Here is an 18,277-nt window from a genome sequence, read left to right as displayed (position 1 = left end):
GGGCGGGCGGCGGAGCCGGAGCCGGCGCGGGCGCCCGGGGCGCAGGGGCTGAGGAACCACGGCAACACGTGCTTCATGAACGCCGTGGTGCAGTGCCTGAGCAACACCGACCTGCTGGCCGAGTTCCTGGCGCTGGGGCCGCTCCGCGCCCGCGGCGAGGTCACGCGGCAGCTGGCGGCGCTGGTGCGGGCGCTCTGGACGCTGGACTATACGCCGCAGCTCTCCGTGCAGTTTAAGGTAGGAGCCGCTCCGCTCCGCCCTGCCCCGGGGCTCTCCGCGCCGCCCAGCCCAGCCGAGCCGAGCCGTGCTGCCAGGGGCTCCAGGCGAGGTGTGGGTCTGGCCCGGGGGCAGGCACGCAGTGCGGAGAGAAGGGGTGCTGTGGGGGCGGACATGCATCCCCTGCTGCTTCACTCCCCTGAACCTACTTGGCTGCCATCTGTGTTTCTTCACCCACACGTCCCGTGGAGCAGCACTGTTGGCTTCGGAGACGGGTGCCCCACCCGTTCCCTCCCGCACATCCTTGATCAGGGAAGCAGACCCAGGCCTGACACCATAGCCAGAGCTGCAGTGCTCAGTCTCTCTTCCTTGTCCTCATCTTTCCTATCAGTAAGCATGGGGCTGCACCTCCACCTGTAAAGTGGTCTCATGGTCCAAGGAAAGGGGATGTTCACAGTGGCGAGTTAAGAGCAGCACAGCCTCTGGCCTGATGCCTGCATACCCAGGTGTCCCAGTTCCTACAGTACAGTTGTTTTGTGATTTCTTAGTTGGTCTCATAAAAGGTATCATCTCTGAACCGAGAGTTGTAGTGCTTTGCACTTCTTTCTGTCTCGCACCAACACGGCTACCAAATGCAGCCCTAGGATCTCTGTTGGCTCGCACTGCCGGGGTGGACTCTTGTTGGAAAGGTCTCTGCAGCTAGGCGTTGCTGGGAAGCCCCAATGCTCACTGATGGTGGTTTTGAAGTTCCTAAAGTACTCCGAAGATGAAAATGAAACATCTTGGTTATTCCCTAATCTTTGCTGAGCCTCCCCCGCCACCCATGTGAAGATTGGCATGGAGGAGCTGGCATGCCCTGGATTAGGGTTAAGGTTTCCCAGCCCCTTCCCACCATAGGCCGGCAGGGCTCTGTACCAAGATACTGCTAGTGTGGAATGAAGTTCAGTCTAGAGCATGATCTAAGCGGCTGCTGTGACTTTCTGTGCCTCACTGGCCACAATAGAGTTGCATGATTTGGTCTTAACCCATCTTTTCTTGAGTCTTGGGCAGCTTGGATGCCGCCTGCCCTTAGACAATTGATCAGTGTAAGTGTCACTGCTGCCGGGTGTTGGGGTACAGCCTTTAGCAGCTGCTGGGTGTAGTGGATCTGGCTCACCCTGCTGCAGGGGAAGCCAGCTGAGGGGCTTGCAGCTCGCCATGAGAATGCAGGGTCTGGCTCGGTGTGGTGCCAGTGAACGGCCCCCAGTCAGCACTGCAATTTGTGGGATGGATCCCATTCCTGCCCTGCTCCTCCCCATCCTTAATCTGGGCCTCTTGGCAAGGGGCATTTCTGGGACTGAAGGAGATGAAGGCTAGGGTGGCTTCTGCAGCAACAGGTTGCAATTAATTTGTTTTTAATTCCTGTAGCATGCATCCAGCTATTGTAATAATGAGCACAATATTCCTCTCTGAATAAATATAATGATCAGAGGCCCCTTCCTCCTCAGATGGCTGTAATCCCTAGGCACAGAGGGAGGAAAAATGTTTCAGCCTTTACTTTGAATTTCCACCCTCTGGGTGGTTATCTGCATGTGGCATGAATTTCCTTCTTGTTTTTAATCTCCCTTTAAAAGAAGATCTCTGGCAATGCAGGAGAGCAGGGAGGGTTTATGAGGGGCTATAAAGCCTCACAAGCTATTTATCTGAGATCACGGTTCCTTTTATTTTAAGACTATCACTGTTCTGGCAGTTGTTCTATGGAAATTTAGCTCTCTCTGCCACATGGGGGTGCAGGTAATCCTTGCTAATATCAGTAGGGGTTGTAGAGGCTTATTGAGAGGGCTGGGGACCTCTAAATTAAAGAATTTCAGGGTATAATCTGCTGCTCGTGGGAAGCTTTCTCAGGCTTGTCATGCAGGGCATTTTCATTCCCTGAATCATTGGTATTGACCACTCTGAGGCAGTTGGAGCATATGCAAAGATCAGTGGGGCAATGATTTGACCCATTGCTTTAGTAAATCCTGTATTGCTAGGTTACTTGATTAACAATCCCACAGAAGATTAGATGCTGCGACAGCAGCCTCTCTTAAAGATAAATTGTTTGGGCTCCTGTTGTTTCCCCAAATTGAAAAGAAGAAACAGATTCTGTAACTTGCAGGCAGACCTCAGGACCCCCTGAACTTTGTGTTTTCAGATGGTGCTTTAGTTTACTACTTGACACATTTCCCCCTTTCCTCAACTCCAGTATTTTGCTAGGGGTGGATTCCCCCTTATACTTGTTGAATCCATTAGAAGCTTTTTTTGGTGGGGGGGAAACTCACTTTTAAAGATGAGGGACTGTAAGGGAAATGTTGTTCCAACCTAGATGAAGTTGCTGTGAGCTAGTTGCTCTGAAACCCCATCACAGAACTGTCCGGTTTGTCCTGTGTATGTCATGTTAGGAATGGGATGTGGGCATCTGCAGTAGCAAAGGACGGACTCAGAATTTGGTGACCCAGTGGGCCCTTCTGGGCTTGCATTCTTGTACAATTGACCTATGCTTGAGAGACACGTGGCAGGCCCCGGCAGGCCAAGTGAGGTCCAGCATCGTCTAGAAAAACTTCCCTCAAGTCTTGCTTAGCCATGGGCCTTGGGGAGAGAGAGAGATGTTGAGAAGATTATTGGTTCGAGCAGCGGGCTAGCAGGCAGGGGTTTGGGCTCCCATTCCTGGTCCTTCTGGCCTCACTCTGAGCAAGTCTGTAGTGTGCCTCTGCCCCTGTGACATGGGGATACACAGAGGAGGTGGACGTGGATAGTAAGGTGGCTGATGGCCAGTGTGCATTGCTGTACAAAACCCAGCTTGCTCTTCAGCTGCAACCTGAGTGTGGCTGATGTAAGGCTGTGGGAAAATACCTGCTGCAGTCCCAAATTTTCTTGGTACTAGGTGCCCACCTAGAGCTTGCTGTGAGCTACAGGTGGGTGGAATTCATGTATGTATGTAACTAAAAAGCCTTTCAGAAAGCTCCCATCCGAGGATAGAAACCCATATTGTGATGCCAGGCCAGCATATTAAAGCTCTGGTGTCTTGTCCCGCATCACATTGCCCCTTCCCTCCCTGCTGCACCTGTTAGTTAGAAGGCTGCTTCTTGCACCACTCATGCATGTTCTGCATTTGATTATGATCATGTTTAAAGCAGTGTGAACTGGTCGTGAACTTCAGGCTTTGTTTCTAGGAAACAGTAGAGTGAGGAGATGAAGGAAGGGAAGAGAATGAAGAGGCCTATTGAGAACACATCCCACTGTCCTTGAAGTCACAGATTATTTTACATTCCTGCAGAATAAAATCTGCCCCTCTGGTTCACTGTTTCTAAGAGACTGGGAGGGCACGAGGGGGAGCAGTTGATGCTGTAGCATCACACACAGATTGCTTGTTGTATGAGCTCCTTGAAGAGTGTCCAGGAATGTCCTCGGTAATCCTATCCTGGCTGGCCCGGCCTGGGAGTGCTGTGCAGCCATATGAACTTGGCACAGAGCAAAAGGCAGGAGGGTGGCAGGGCAGACTCTGCCTCCCAGAGACCAGAGCGTAGCTCCCAGCTCACTGTGCAGCAGGGTTGTACAGTGCAGGAGGAACTTTTACAACAAAGTGAGAACAGCCTCTGCAAATCCCCAGCTCCAGCCTTGCCACCACAACTGCCTTGGCAACACGGCTGCATGCAGCAGTGGGAGCTGGTACCCCGCCCTTGCCCCACCCTGGTCTGTCCCTCAGAAGCTCTTTTGCTTTTTTTGCCCAGTCCAGTCCTGGATTCAGGCTTCCCCCCACACCTGGGATCTTTGTATTGAGCAGACTATCTCAGCCGTGGGAGACCTCTGACTGGCTCTTGTATCGTGGTCACAAAGTGAAGGCTGTGGTGTGACTTCTCCCAGCAATGAGCAATGCCAGCAAAGTACAGTGCTTGTATAACTTCCCCCACTTAAATAGCTGCTCAGCTTCCTCTTTCATTTGGCTGAGCGTGCAGTGCTGTTCATCTGCCAGCTGGCAACCCCTGGTAGCTGGCCAGGGACCTGGATGGCACCAACCAGAGGGTCTGGTGTATAACAATAGGAACAAAGTCATACTCTGAGCCGGAGCTACTTTGACCTTGTGGGTACACTTGACCAGCCTGTGCTTGTAAGAGGCTCTCTGGGAGCCAGAGGTCATGTGCGGAGGAAGACTTTCCCAGGGGAATAAATTCTGTATGCAGATGGAAGTATTCCTGCAGACTCGCTGCTGTCTTGCCTTGTCAGGCTGTGTTGTCCTGGCTGGTGTACACAAATGGCGAGCGAACATTTTCTCACAGATGCTGGCTTCATTTCTGTTAGAAGCCCTGGGATTTCCTGCAACATGTGGGAGCTGCAGTCATTCCTTGCTGCTGGCTGGATGAATGTACAACACTAAACACTTTTCTTCCTTAATGGGCTCATCCTGGCAGCTTGTTGCGATGCTGGATTGTCTGTCCAGCCCGGCCAAGACAGCTTGTTTGTTTCTTGCTTTTCTCTTCCCCTCTTGTTGTTCCAGTCTCCTACTGCTGTTGTTGCCCTTTCTTTTATTTATTTCTTATGAATCTTTTTCAGCAATAAACCAAAGGGTAAACCTCCTGGAAAGAATTCAGGCTTCCAGATACAATGTTAATGGAGAGAAGATGGCTCTTAATGGGGCTAGAATAGATGCACACACAGGCCCTAGTTCAGAGCTGACTGAAGTCATCGGAGAGTCTTCTACTGAGTGAGATGGGCTTTGGATCAGGTCCTGAGCCTGTGGCCCTGTACCCAGTAAAGGGTGGGCCAGAAGATACAGTGAATTTCCAGATGTGGACCCTGGAAATATCATGCAGCATTCAAGCAAGGAGCTGAGTAATGAAAGCTGCAATGAATATGAAGGAGTCTGGTGCACCAATAACACTGAAAAGCAAGTGCCCAACTCCCTGAGGTGTTTTTGCAAATCCCAGCCCTGCTGTCTCGCATTCTGCATGTGCAGCACCTAGCACAATGGAAGCACATCTAGCTCTGAAGCTTCTTGATGTACAGTACTGTCATGCTTACGCTGCTGCCAATGGAATATGTGTTGGCGTAGAAACAGATGACACATTTGTGCTGCCATAACAATGTTTATGGCAGTACAAATGCCAAGCAAATAGATGTCCCTACCTTGTGTTGTACCATGTCCGTGGTGTAACAAAAGGTACTTGTAAATCCTGCCAGTTAATTGCAGCTGATGTCTATTTGCTTTGTGATGGGAGAGGGTGGGCAGCTTTGGGCAGATGCTCTGGGAACTTGAGGGGCACGATCCTACACAGTCCAGTAGGATCAGGCCCTCAAGTCACTGAAGCACTTGCCTGGCTTTACCCACTTTACAGAGATTCCCAGGACGCATCTCTGTAAGCAAGGAAAGCCTGCACTGGTCCTGTCATGAAGGCGTGGGACCTGGGGAGTGCCCTGTGCCTCTATGCCACGACCCATGCAACCTCAGGTCTTCATGCTGCCCCATACATCAGGGGGTGGGGAGCTAATCCCTGGTGCCCCGTGCTTCCATGTGGGGGACCTGCACTGATCCTTGTCTCCATGTGAAGCATGGGCCAGTTTGGGTCCCTGCATGGAGCCACAGGGTGCTAGGGTTTACCTGCCTCCTGTGTCCCCACCCCCATGCTGGGACCAGCACTGACTCGTGCTTCAGGCAAAGACGCAGGTCATCACAGGTCCCACGTGGAGTCATGGGGCACCAGAGATCACCCGGCTCCTGTACTAGGACCTGTGCTGATCTGTACTTCTGGGTCAGTGCAGGACTCGGTACAGGTCCCTGCAAGGAGGCATGAGCCCCCAGGAATTCCCCAGCTCCTGTGCCTCCTTGTCAGGACCCACAATGACCTGTTCTTCACACAGAGGCATGGGTCAGCATGTCCACACCTTGCCAGGACCTGTGCTGACTCATGCTTGAGGCAGAAGCATGGCATGGGTCAGTGTGGGTCCTCACATGGAACCACGGGGCACCAGGGATCCCTGGCTTCTGTGCCACTCTTTGCTTCCCTGTGCCAGGACCCATGCCTCCATGTGAGGCATAGGTCAGAGCAGGACCCAGTGCCAGGGAACAAGAGATCCTGGGAATCCTTGGACCAGGGACAATCGTTCCATGTCCTGCTACAGCTGATTCACTTTGGTTTGGCGATGTCTGTTTCTGCCTTTGGGAAGCACAAATGGGTGGACTTTGCAACTTGGGGATGGGCGAGCCGTGTATCGTAGTGAGCATCACTGAGAGATGGTGGAATGAGAACACCTTGGCTTTTTTATGTTGCCTGAGCATAAAAACTGTTGGCATATTAAGTGCAGAGTTGTTTGTGTTCAAATGGGTGCTAGCGTGCATAAGTAACACCATGAGTTAAGATCCAATGAGAAAATATTTCTGAGTGTAGAGGACCACTTGGTAGCATCTGTATGGGTGGCAATCCCAGTTCATAAGAATGCAGATCACAGATATGCTGGGGGGAATGGGAAGTTATACTACTGGTCCACAAGACATGACACAGATATTCAATGCATGCTGTTGAGGGAGATCTGAGAGGCAGCTAAATCTAATAAAGCTGGACATCAACCACCTGCTTATGTGATCTGATCAAATGTCCTAATAACAGGACAGCGGCTGGAAAAGTAATTTCTTAATATGCTAAGTGATTGATTCTTGGATCAGTTCTAGAGCATACAAGGCTTTGTTTATTAAATAGGTACTTTGCGTCGGTCTTTCATCAGTCCCATGGGACGCCCATGCCCACTACGGGACAGGGAAGTCCGGGTGAGGGTGATCCCCTGTCCTCCATTGATGCTGACTTCGTGAAGGAACATCTTGAGAAGCTGGATACCTTCCAGTCAGCTGGCCCTGACAATCTTCACCCCAGGGTACTCAAGGAGCTGGCGAGCATCATAGCCCAGCCTCTAGCGCGGATCTTTGAAAACTCTTGGCGCTCTGGTGTAGTGCCCGAAGACTGGAAGAAGGCCAATGTGGTGCCTATCTTCAAGAAAGGAGGAAAGTGGATCCGGCTAACTATAGGCCCATTAGCCTGACTTCTATCCCGGGGAAGATCTTAGAAAAGTATATTAAAGAGGCCATCCTTAATGGACTGGCCGACGCCAACATCTTAAGGGATAGCCAGCACGGGTTTGTTGCAGGTAGGTCTTGCTTGACCAATCTCATTTCCTTCTACGACCAGGTGACCTATCACCTGGACAAGGGAGAAGAGATTGATGTCATATATCTTGACTTCAAAAAAGCCTTCAATCTGGTGTCACATGATCGCCTCTTGGAGAAACTGGCCAATTGTCGCCTTGGGCCCTCCACGATCCACTGGCTGGAAAATTGGCTCCGGGGTCGGACCCAGAGGGTAGTAATCGATGGAAGTCACTCATCGTGGTGTCCTGTGACCAGTGGGGTCCCCCAAGGCTCTGTCCTTGGACCCATACTGTTCAACATCTTCATTAATGATGTGGACACTGGAGTCAGAAGCGATCAGAACTGGCCAAGTTCGCCGATGACACCAACCTTTGGGGCAAAGCATCCACACCAGAAGACAGGCAGGTTATCCAGGCTGACCTGGACAGGCTCAGCAAGTGGGCGGACGAGAATCTGATGGTGTTCAACGCCGATAAATGCAAGGTTCTCCACCTTGGGAAAAAAAACCCGCAGCATCCTTATAGGCTGCGATGCTGCGGCTAGTAAAGCGACCAAAACGCTGGCTTGCATCCATCGATGCTTCTCAAGCAAATCCCAGGACGTCATTCTCCCCTTGTACTCAGCCTTGGTGAGGCCACAGCTGGAGTACTGCGTCCAGTTTTGGGCTCCACAATTCAAAAAGGATGTGGAGAAGCTTGAGAGAGTCCAGAGAAGAGCCACGCGCATGATCAGAGGTCAGGGAAGCAGACCCTACGATGACAGGCTGAGAGCCCTGGGGCTCTTTAGCCTGGAAAAGCGCAGGCTCAGGGGTGATCTGATGGCCACCTACAAGTTTATCAGGGGTGACCACCAGTATCTGGGGGAACGTTTGTTCACCAGAGCGACCCAAGGGATGACGACTAGGTCGAATGGTCATAAACTACTACAAGACCGTTTCAGGCTGGACATAAGGAAGACTTTCTTTACTGTCCGAGCCCCCAAGGTCTGGAACAGCCTGCCATCGGAGGTGGTTCAAGCGCCTACATTGAATACCTTCAAGAGCAAACTGGATGCTCATCTTGCTGGGATCCTATGACCCCAGCTGACTTCCTGCCCTTTGGGCAGGGGGCTGGACTCGATGATCTTCCGAGGTCCCTTCCAGCCCTGATGTCTATGAAATCTATGGTGGGGTAAAGTTTTCATCAGTGCTCAAGTGACCCCAGAGCCTTTATTCCATTTTAAAAAACAACTAAGCATTTGCGTGATTTGGGCTTCAAAACCTCTTAGATACTTTCGAAAAATTTAGTTAAGTGACAGTCGGGAATTGTTTCAGGAGGTGACTTCACTTGACCGACAAATTAGTAGCTGTGGAAGTGTGAGAGACACACGGCTGGATATGCTAATCCCCATCTCTGCTGACTACCGTTCCATCTTCCTTTCTTTTTAATCAAGCACAGGTAACGTGATATTGGTCAGAAACCAAAATGGGCAGTTACTCCAATACCCAAGGAGGGGGCGACTCAGGTGTTGGCTCTGTCAGTAGCTATCAACTCCCAGCTTTGATGTCTTTCCAGTCACACTCCCACTTGTCTTTCCTGAAACGGTTCCTTCTGGGATGGCAGGTTTAACTGTCAAGAGGCGTCTGCCCTTAGGGTGCCTTTGTTTGCTCCTCCTGGCGTTTGCCATTGTCAGTGACTGGGCAGATATCATATCAGTGGGGCCTGGAACTGCACGGCAGTCCCCCAAGGAAGGAAGACCAGAAACCCGAACTGCTAGCTTCTAGGTTAGCTACAACCACTCAGGACAAAGAAGGTAAGAGTCACTGGGCCAGGGCCAGGTCTTCAAAGACTTCTGCTTTCTGTAGAGCAGCAGCAGCAAGCAGTACAGTAAGTGAGTTCATGCAGTGAATTTAGAAATGGTGCACAAATACTGTGGGTTTGTAAGATTCTCGGTCAGTGTTTTGTCCTTACCTGGGATCCATTTTTCAGTTCTGGTCACAAACAGTACATGAAAAATAAGAAGGATTCAGAGATGGAGTTTCCCCCAAACCTGAACGTTTTCATTGGCAAGAACTGCAAAGACTGAACCTGTTTACTCTTTTTACTCCATTTATTCCCAATTGCTCCTTTTCATCTTTCCTTCTGTGATGAGAAAAAGGGGTCAATTTAATTTGTTACCTCCCAGTTTCAAAACTGATTAAATAATACATAGCTTTCCACAATGCGTAATGTCCTGTGGAATTTATTGCCACAAGATTTTGTTGACAACAAGATTCAGAAAGCCTGAGAGATTTATTTGGAATATAGAAACATTTGGAGTAAAATTACATGGGGTAAAAATTTGCCATGATTATACAGTCTCATGGGTAAGAGCATGAGCCAGCAGATTGTCTCAGCTGGGGAAGGAATTCCTTCCTCCCTTTGTAGACTAGCTAGTACCAAATTTTCTGATATAGAGACTGCAGCTTCTTTTGGTGCATGTTACCGGAGACATGATACAGTTGGATGGATGCTGGGTCTTGCAGTTCTTCTGTCCCTGCTCTTTCTTTTGTGCATGGTGGCTGTGATGTGTTTTTTCCCTTCAGTATCTATATTCCCTCCAATAGAAACACTGACTAATCATAGGCCAAGAGAAGTAAAGCATTTTCCAAGGCCGCAGTAGTTCATGAGATCAATGATGTGAGTTAGGGTAGCGGTTCCCAGTTGTTCCCCACTTCACTTCCGTTGAGACCATATGAGGTCTGTGGATCATGCTGGGCCCTTTTGCATTTACCACTTTCATTTTCCATTTCCACCCTCTTTGAGGAGGAAGGTACAAAGTGGCCTGTCTGAAATGGTGAGGGCTGACACTGGTTTGCTGGTCTATGAATTTTGGGCACTGCTGTGTTGGGATCCTAGAGCAGGAGCCAGGTTCTGTTCCTGGTTCTGCCATCGACTTGCATGGGGACTTGAGGCAAGTAACTTCCGGACTTTGTGCCTTAGTTTCCCTGCCTGTAAAATAGTGAGAGTTACTTATTCAGCTGTGCAAAGCCCTTTGAGAATCACTGAGGACCAAGTACATTAGGATTGCTTAAGATATAATGGATATTGCCTGAAGGCTGAGGTTAATAGTCCATGAATGACAGGACTGCTCATACCTGAGGGCAGCTTAATATAATGCTTTTTCCACAGGGTTGGTGTCATTTCCAGCATGCCACGTACAGTTCCCTGAAGGTGTGTTTCCCTCCATGTGGAGCTCATGGGTGTTTGCTGGGGGAACCAGGATCCTTCCCAGCACAGGCTGTGGGCACTAGCAGTTGCTCCAAGGTTGCAGTAGCTGCTGTACCATTTCCCCCTCCCCTTTGGCCAGTGACCTCCATCCCCCAGATCATCACGGGGTGACACCTCAGGCAGAGTAATCCGCCTTTTTGGTCTCTCTTTTGCACTTGTTCCATGGCTCTGGAGGCCCCACAGCCAGCAGGAGTTGATCTGTCATGTATGGCCTGTGGTGAAGCCATTGAGTCTATGAGCAAGGAGGCAGTGATCAATGCATGGTTGTGCACCTGTGCTGCTTGCAGGTCAGTGGACAGAAACCCTTTGGTTAGTAGGACAAGGGCAATAACAGTGCCTGGCAAGTCATGTGAGCATACTCCCCAGCTCATCTCCAGTGACTCGTGCTACCCGCTTTTTCACCTTACTACACACTAGCTGCAGCAGAGTCATGTTGGAGTTTCTGACTTGTCCATCATCTTCAGGAAAAGATCCTCAAGGTTGAATTCCCTCACCAGGAATCCCTGGGCTGCTGCCACCCCTGGGTTGTAGTTCACCTGTGTCACTGGTAGGAGCGGCCATGTGCAGAAACAGATTTCTGCTCCTGCCTTGCAGCTGGCACTTGGTTAACAATCCTGTAGATGCCACATAAGAGAGGCTGGAAGTCAGCTCCTTCCCTCCCCTCAGCTGAGCAGACACTGCAGGGTGCCCAGGAGCAGATGCTGGCCTCTGACAGATATGCCCAGGAGTATGATAGCTGAGAAAGGAGAGGTGGTTTTCACTTTTCTGACAACCAAATGCTGGCATTTCACTGCATGGATGTTAACAGACATGTGCAGATTAATGTGGATCTTAACATGTGCTTCGGTCTCGGGGCTTAGGGAGGTTCCTTGTGCCCCTCCGTGCATTCCCTGTGGGCCCTAGCTGGGGGTGCTATTCTTCTCTCCCTGTCTTAATAGTAAGCCTTGCCAGGTGGCTGCTAGTTGCCTGCAGTGCGATACCCCAGAGCAGGTTGCATTGCAGTGGTGGGAGAAGTGACCCACTGCATGAAGTCTGCATATCACTCCTTTGGGAAGGCAGGCACTGCAGAGCCAGAAAGTTTTTTTGTTTCTCAGCAATCTGCTGGCAGATTTCTCTGCACTTTCCAGCTGTAGTTTGCACCTGGGTTAATTATTTTGTCCCTTGGTGAATAAAGACCTGGCAAGAGGATGCATCTGGCAGAAAACCCCCAAATCCCCCTCAAGAAGGGGAAGTACCGGTTTTTGTGCAGCACCTGGAGCCCAGGAGTTCCCTGTCTGCAGTAGAGTAGGGGCAGAGCTTGCGGGAAGGGGCAAGTGCGTCCCTTGGAGTTTGCCTGATGCTGCAGCAAGTGATTTGGTCATGCTGAGTAGTCAGGGAGCCTTGCAGGTTACAGGAAGGTACTGAGGGGAGCATCAGAGGAGGAGGAGTGGGCAAACGGTTCCTATTGCAGCAGCTATGCTGTCAAACTGCCTTGCTGTTGCAATGGTGGGAGAGGTTTGGACTGGGGGAAACTCCGTTTTCTTGGCATTTGTGCCATCCCTGTGTGCTGGGTTGCACAGCTCTTGCATCTTAGCACGCTGGGGAAGTAGGACTGATGGGCCTGCAGCTATGTAGCACTCCCCCCTCCATCTCCCTGCAAAAGAGTCTTGCCTTCATTACCCCAGTGGAGCTGCTCTGGGGGTATTCCTGCTCTGGCCCCCATATGGCACCCCTGTGTGTTCTGGGTTGGTGGAGAAAGCTGCAGATCCTTTTCACACTGGGGTATGAAGAGCTAGTTATACAGGGGGTCTCATGCAAGAGTAGCGCTGGCTCAGTGCCTGTACTCATGGCAGGCCAGGCATAGAGGTGGGGTGGCTGAGGAACCCCTATGCCCTGCGTACTTCCCGTCTGTCAGAGGCCCCATCTCCCCTGACCTGTATAGGAGTTGAATTGACTCCCAGGATGTGGGGAGCCCTTTGCCCCTGTCCTTAGCCCTGGTACTGGAATGCATTGGGTCCATGGTACCTACTGAATGGCTCACAGACGCATTTCTCTTTAAGGGGACTGATGTGATTGTCACTAAGGAGGTCAGAGTCAAGGGCATGGCACTGCCTGCTAGTGAGGGGCTGCATCATCTGTGATGATTACGCACAGCCTTGCTACCCTTGCAGAGGCAGCACTCCTAGCCTCAGGAGGATTGGATTTTTCTACCCAGTACAACAGTTGCTTCACACAAGCATGATTCCCACCCACGATCACCTACGCACGTCTGCCTTGGAGCCCTCAGTGACCAGGTCACCCTTATTCTATGGTCACCCAGCCTGTGTCAGGGGCAAGGGGTTTTCTGCCCTTTTGCAGATGCTGTGCTCCAAATGCAGTGAAAAAAAATTAAGCTGCAGCTAGATACATAATAAGGATTATTTGGACAAGGAAGGGAACAAGCTGAAGGAACAGATTAACAGGAAAGCCAGAGAACTTTTGATGGGTCTGAAAACTTCAATCAGCAGGGCCTGATGGACTCCGTCCCAGGGTGCTGAAGGAACTGGCAGGGCAGATCCCAGAGCCCTTGGCAATGAAATTCATGAAGTTGCGGGAGACTGGTGTGGTACTAGAGGACTGTAATAGAGGTCATGTAGTGCCTTTCTTTAAAAAAAGGCAAAAAGGACAGACTGGTTAGCCTCACCTCAATACCTGAGAAGTTACTGGAGTATATCTGAATGAAGGCCGTTTGCAAGCATCCAAAGGGGGAAAGTTGGATCACAAGTAGCCGTCATGGTTTTACTAAGAACAAATCACGTCAAACAAAAACTTGATCATCTTCTTTGACCAGTGTAACTACTTTGGATGAAGGTGATGCAGTGAACTTCAGCAAGGCTTTTGACAGGGCCCCACATGAACTTCTCATAAACATATTGGAGACTTGGGATGGAGAAAACTACTATGAGGTGGATGGAGAAACTGGCTCAATAGCCTTAGGCAAAGGGTAATAATAAATGAATCCATGTTAGAGTGGCAGGTGGCTTTGAATGGAGTGCCACAGAGATCTGTCCTGGGCCCAGTGTGTTCAGTGTGTTTAGTAATGGCCTGAATGCTGGAATAGAAAGCTTCTTGAGCAAGTTTGCAGGTGATGTGAAACTGGGGAGGATTGTGAACATGGAGGATGGGAGTAACATTTGGAAGGATCCTGACAGATTGGAAAGCTAGGCTGGAGCCAACAGGGTGAAATTCAATGCAGACAAATGCAAGATGCGACACCTTGGGAAGAATAATCAAAACTACAATTACAAAATGGGTGACACCTTGCTGCATGGCAGTGCTATGGAAAAGGACCTGGGAGTCTTGATAGGTCACAGACTCAATACAAGTCTACTTTTGTCTTCGGGCCCTGCATAGGAGATGGACATTAACATCTTGAAGTCTTTCTTCTCACCCCTTATGGCTGAAAAGTCCTAGTCTTAAAGGGTAGCCCTTCGGCTCTGTCTCACAGTGTGTCCCCAGTAACAGGGATGAACCCCCTTGTTGCACACAGTACTCTAGATGAGCGGGGTTTGGGGCCCCACGTTTTATAAAAAGGACGTGGAGAAGTTGGAGAGGCTCCAGATGTGGGCCACACAAATAATAAAGGGCTTGGAAAGTAAGTCATATGAGAGAAACTGAGCGAGCTAGGCATGTTCAGCTTGCAGCAAAGGTACTTAAGAGGGGACATGCTAGCAGTCTTCACATACCTGAAGGGCTGCCTTAAAGAAGGGAAAACACATTCTCTCTTGCTGCAGAGAGTAGGACGTGGACCAATGACTTGAAGTTGCAGCAAAGTAGGTTTAAATTGGATATTAGAAACTTCTTCCCTGTTAAAACAGTGAGCAGTGGAGTAGGCTGCCCAGGGAAGCTGTGGACTCTCCATCACTGGAGGTGTTCACAAAGAGCTGCTGATCAGGGATGATCTAGGCATGACTATGCTTGTGTTGTGCTCTGGGTATTTCTTATGCTTCTGGGCTTTGCTGATTGCTGCATGGGTCTGGGAGGGAATTCGCCCTGCCCTGCCCTGCCCTGCCCTCCCCCCACATGTCAGGCTGTGTTGTGTGTGGTGGTGGTGTTTGGGTTTGGGGTTTTTTTGGTTTGTTTTTTTGGGTTTTTTAAGCCTTCCACAGGCATTGGGTATTTGGCTGGGGTGTGCCAGTGCTCCTCCTGGGACTGAAACCCAGAGGTTCCTGGCTAGAGGATCTTCCCCCCTCTGCTCAGGGTTGGACCAACAACCATATTTGGGACTGGGAAGGCATTTTACACCAGGATCAGACTAGTATGGACTTTGGGGATTTTTCCCTTCCCCTGTGGTGTGGGGTGTGGCCCTTTTCCTGGGATCTCTCGAGTGGAGGTTCACAACCCTTACAGCAGCAGGACTTCGGCTGCCATGGTCCTTTTGCTTTTCCTGTGGCAGGTTAGGGTGTTATGTTTTGTGTTGTCAGGGCTGACTGTCACTTTGCTAAGAGACAATGGATTTATATGGGAAGGTTTGGATAGGGATGATCCTGCCTTAGGCAGGGGTTGGACTAGACCTATGGAGTTCTCTTCCAGCCCTGCTTCTCTGATTCTGATTTTATAAAAGTATTACTTTAACTTCATAGTCTCAGGGAACATAGGCTCTGGTCTGCAATTTACTAGTCAGTGCTTGCAGCTGAGAAGGGCTATCTATGTATCGATGGCTCCTTCAGTAGAGGCAAGCAGATGCTCCTGAGCCGAACCCCAAGTGATGCCCTAGATGCTATTGATTTGAGGAGTGACAGTGACACAGCAAGCTGTCTGCAGGGCCAACAGCCAAAAGGGATAAATGTAACTGCCCAGCTTGGTCGCCTTAATGGTGCTACTCCAAAGGGCCAGCATGCATGTGAGTCCCAGTATGGGCAGATCTTGCCATTACCATTTGGAGAGAGGTGAAGCCTTGTTCTGTATGAAGGCACAAAATGTGGTCTGGAAAACATCAACCATCCTCCTCTTCTAGGCTGTCAGGCCTCTTGTTCATATCCTGGGGCTTTATTAGACTCATTATTTGCATCCTGAACTGCAGCAGATCTTGCTGTGCCAATTCTGGGTCTGCTTGGAGCAGGGAACACCAAACTGTATTAGTTCCTCACCACAGGCAAGCAGAGGTAAGTTAGCCCTCCTCATCTCTTCTCACTTGAATCCTGTTCAGGATGTGAACCTAGGCCTGCATAAATGATTCCTTGCATCATTTAGCTCCAACTGCCCCTGCACAATGGAACTGGGAAGCAGGTCAGACCATGCTCAGCTGTTTGTACTCTACAGAGCTGGATGTGGCCCTGGGAGCTTACATACCAAATCTTTCTGTTCCCTTCCCATTCCTTTCCAGGTTTCCTCACATCTCGCGAACCCTAGACTGAGCAGTGCTGATCCTTGCACAGCAGAAGGACACAAGCCAAACTTTTCAGGACCCAGTTCTTGCCTAGGTACCAGGTGAAATGTCCAGCTTTTGAAGAAATGTCTATGCTCTGGGATTGGAGCTGATCTGAAAATCTGGCTGTTGGGGTTCTGCTGGGAGCAGCTGGAAGCTGAGCACAGGTGGTTAGGATCTGCTTGTGGGTGCTGACTTCTTAGGGCTCCAGTGTTGAAATCCTTCACAAACATGGCCTGTGAAGCAACAGCCTGAACCGCAATTTCTTCCTCTGTTTGTAAGAAATAAGCAGGGAAGTGCTTGGCGCCTGAGGAAGAAGTGGAAGTTCAGGGCAATGCAGGGTTGCTGTCTATCTCCACCTATCAGGAAGGCAGCGGGGAGAGTGCTCCTCTGCAGCGCCTGAGGAAGAGCCTCTGGGAGCAGATCTGGTCAGAGAGCTGGGCAGAGCAGTTTGTCCTGCTGGACTGCCCTGCCCAGTCATAAATGCCTCTCCCTAAGGCAAGGACTTCAAAGAAAGATCGGAAGTCAGTAACAGGAGACATGTATGAAGCTGGCACGCAGCGCTCAGCTGCTGGAGTGCAGTAATCCACTCATCACCCAAACAAGTGGCATCAGCTCACTGGTGCTTTTGAGGAGTCCATTAGTGGCAGAAAATCATACGCTATCCTAACTGGATCCATTAAGTGAGGAGGGACCCGCAGGAGAGCAGTGCTTGAACAAGCCTTGAGAAAGCAGTTATGTAAGATTTCCCCAGGGCTTCTCTTGGGGAAAGTTTTGTGTTTTCCTTCCTTTTCCATTTCAGATTTAAATGCATTAGCAGGTCACCTCTCAGTAAAATCCACACTGAAACAGCACTGGGGTTTTTCAAGTCTCATTTCTTCATATTTCTTTTAAATTCATAGAGGTGCCAGATTCTGTTTTTTGTGTTGCCCAGAAGAAATCCAGGATAACTCCTTTTGAGTAACGGGGGCTTACTCTGCATTTGTGCTGTGCTGACACTGAGCTTGGAGTGCAGTCTAGAGCCACCTGTGTTATTTGCTCAGCTGAAAGGCCAGAGATGCTGTGGGGCAGTATACAGAAACCAAGGCTCTGCATTCATCCCTCATCGGTGAGATGAATGGTCACCTGGAGCATTTTGAAATGGAGTATTACTGGGGGTGGGGAGGATATATTCTAATATAGGTGCCTTTAGATAGAATGACTTGACATGTATTTATTTTTAATCCTGTTTTAAAAGCATTGTATTAAGGCTACCTTCTGGGTGTTCAGAGGGGATTTTTCAGCAAAGGAGAAATTGTGTGTGGTCAGCTTTCTCGATTTCTCCTGTATAGTCAAGGGGCATGATTCTGTTTCACTTTGTGCACCCAAGTCACCATTTTCAGGACACGTCAGTGGTGTTTTTGGGACTTGTGGGCAGTTTGCAGTTTCATTACCCCTATAGTATGGATGTGTAAAGCGTGTGCACTGATTGGGCAGTTGTGCACCCACCTGAGTATAAGTCGGGGGGGGGGCGGAGAGAAGGAGCACCCTCGTGAAGCTGAACCACTGTACCTTGCATTTGAGAGGTTTTGGATGGAGAGCAGTACAGCAGTTAGTGTACCATTGACAACAGAGGTCCGAACTGGAACCCAAGGCCTGCTCCTTTCTAGAGCAGCATCCATCTCACTGAACCACTTGCCTTTTAGCTTGTCCTTTTCCTCTTGGCCCCATGTATTTCCTTTTCTTGGCTGCCAAGGGGGACAGCTTCAAAAGGAAGGCTGGAGAAGACTGGACAATGCCTAACCTGTGGCTTGGTGGTTACAGCAGTCAAAGAGAGACAGGTTCAAACCCCCTCCAAGTGAAGAGAGCCTAGAACCTGGGTCTTCATCTTTCTTGGTGAGTGTCCTAATCACTTGCCTCTGGGGGTTAAAACTTGGAAAGGAAGCTCAACCAAAGAGAAGCACAACCTGGCAAAGCTGACTATTAAAACTGTACTCACTTGCTGGATAGTGGTTGTGCTTCCCTTCTGGACCCTAACATCCACTAATCATGGGCTTTTGTCCAGCTATAGTTTTGTGATCTATGTGTCCCCAGGGGTTGTGGGCAGAGCACTAACTCAAGTTTGCGGGAAGCTGCTGTGGGGGAGAGGTGTTGACATAGCCAGCAGCCAGGGGATTAACACAGCAGACCCTTTCAATCCTCACCTGACTTGCCCCATCCGCCTAGTGATTTAAAGGTAGCAGTTGCAGTAGGGGCTTCATTAAGCTCCTGGCTGCAGATCTTACTAACACCTGC

General features: G+C 50.0%; 1 protein-coding gene across 1 annotated transcript; it reads left to right on the top strand.

The window, feature by feature from the left end:
* Positions 1 to 6: 6 nt before the first annotated feature.
* On the top strand, positions 7 to 16,058 carry USP43 (ubiquitin specific peptidase 43; the record flags this gene model as incomplete). Its single annotated transcript, XM_025212885.1, has 2 exons — positions 7 to 237; positions 15,962 to 16,058. Coding segments are annotated over exons 1-2 (259 nt in total), but the record flags the coding sequence as incomplete, so codon positions are not given.
* Positions 16,059 to 18,277: the final 2,219 nt, after the last annotated feature.

The sequence above is a fragment of the Alligator sinensis genome, unplaced genomic scaffold, assembly GCF_000455745.1.
Source record: "Alligator sinensis unplaced genomic scaffold, ASM45574v1 scaffold17_1, whole genome shotgun sequence".
NCBI classification, from domain to species: Eukaryota; Metazoa; Chordata; order Crocodylia; family Alligatoridae; genus Alligator; species Alligator sinensis.
Note: the sequence above shows the minus strand (reverse complement) of the source record. Positions and strands in the feature narration are given on the sequence as shown.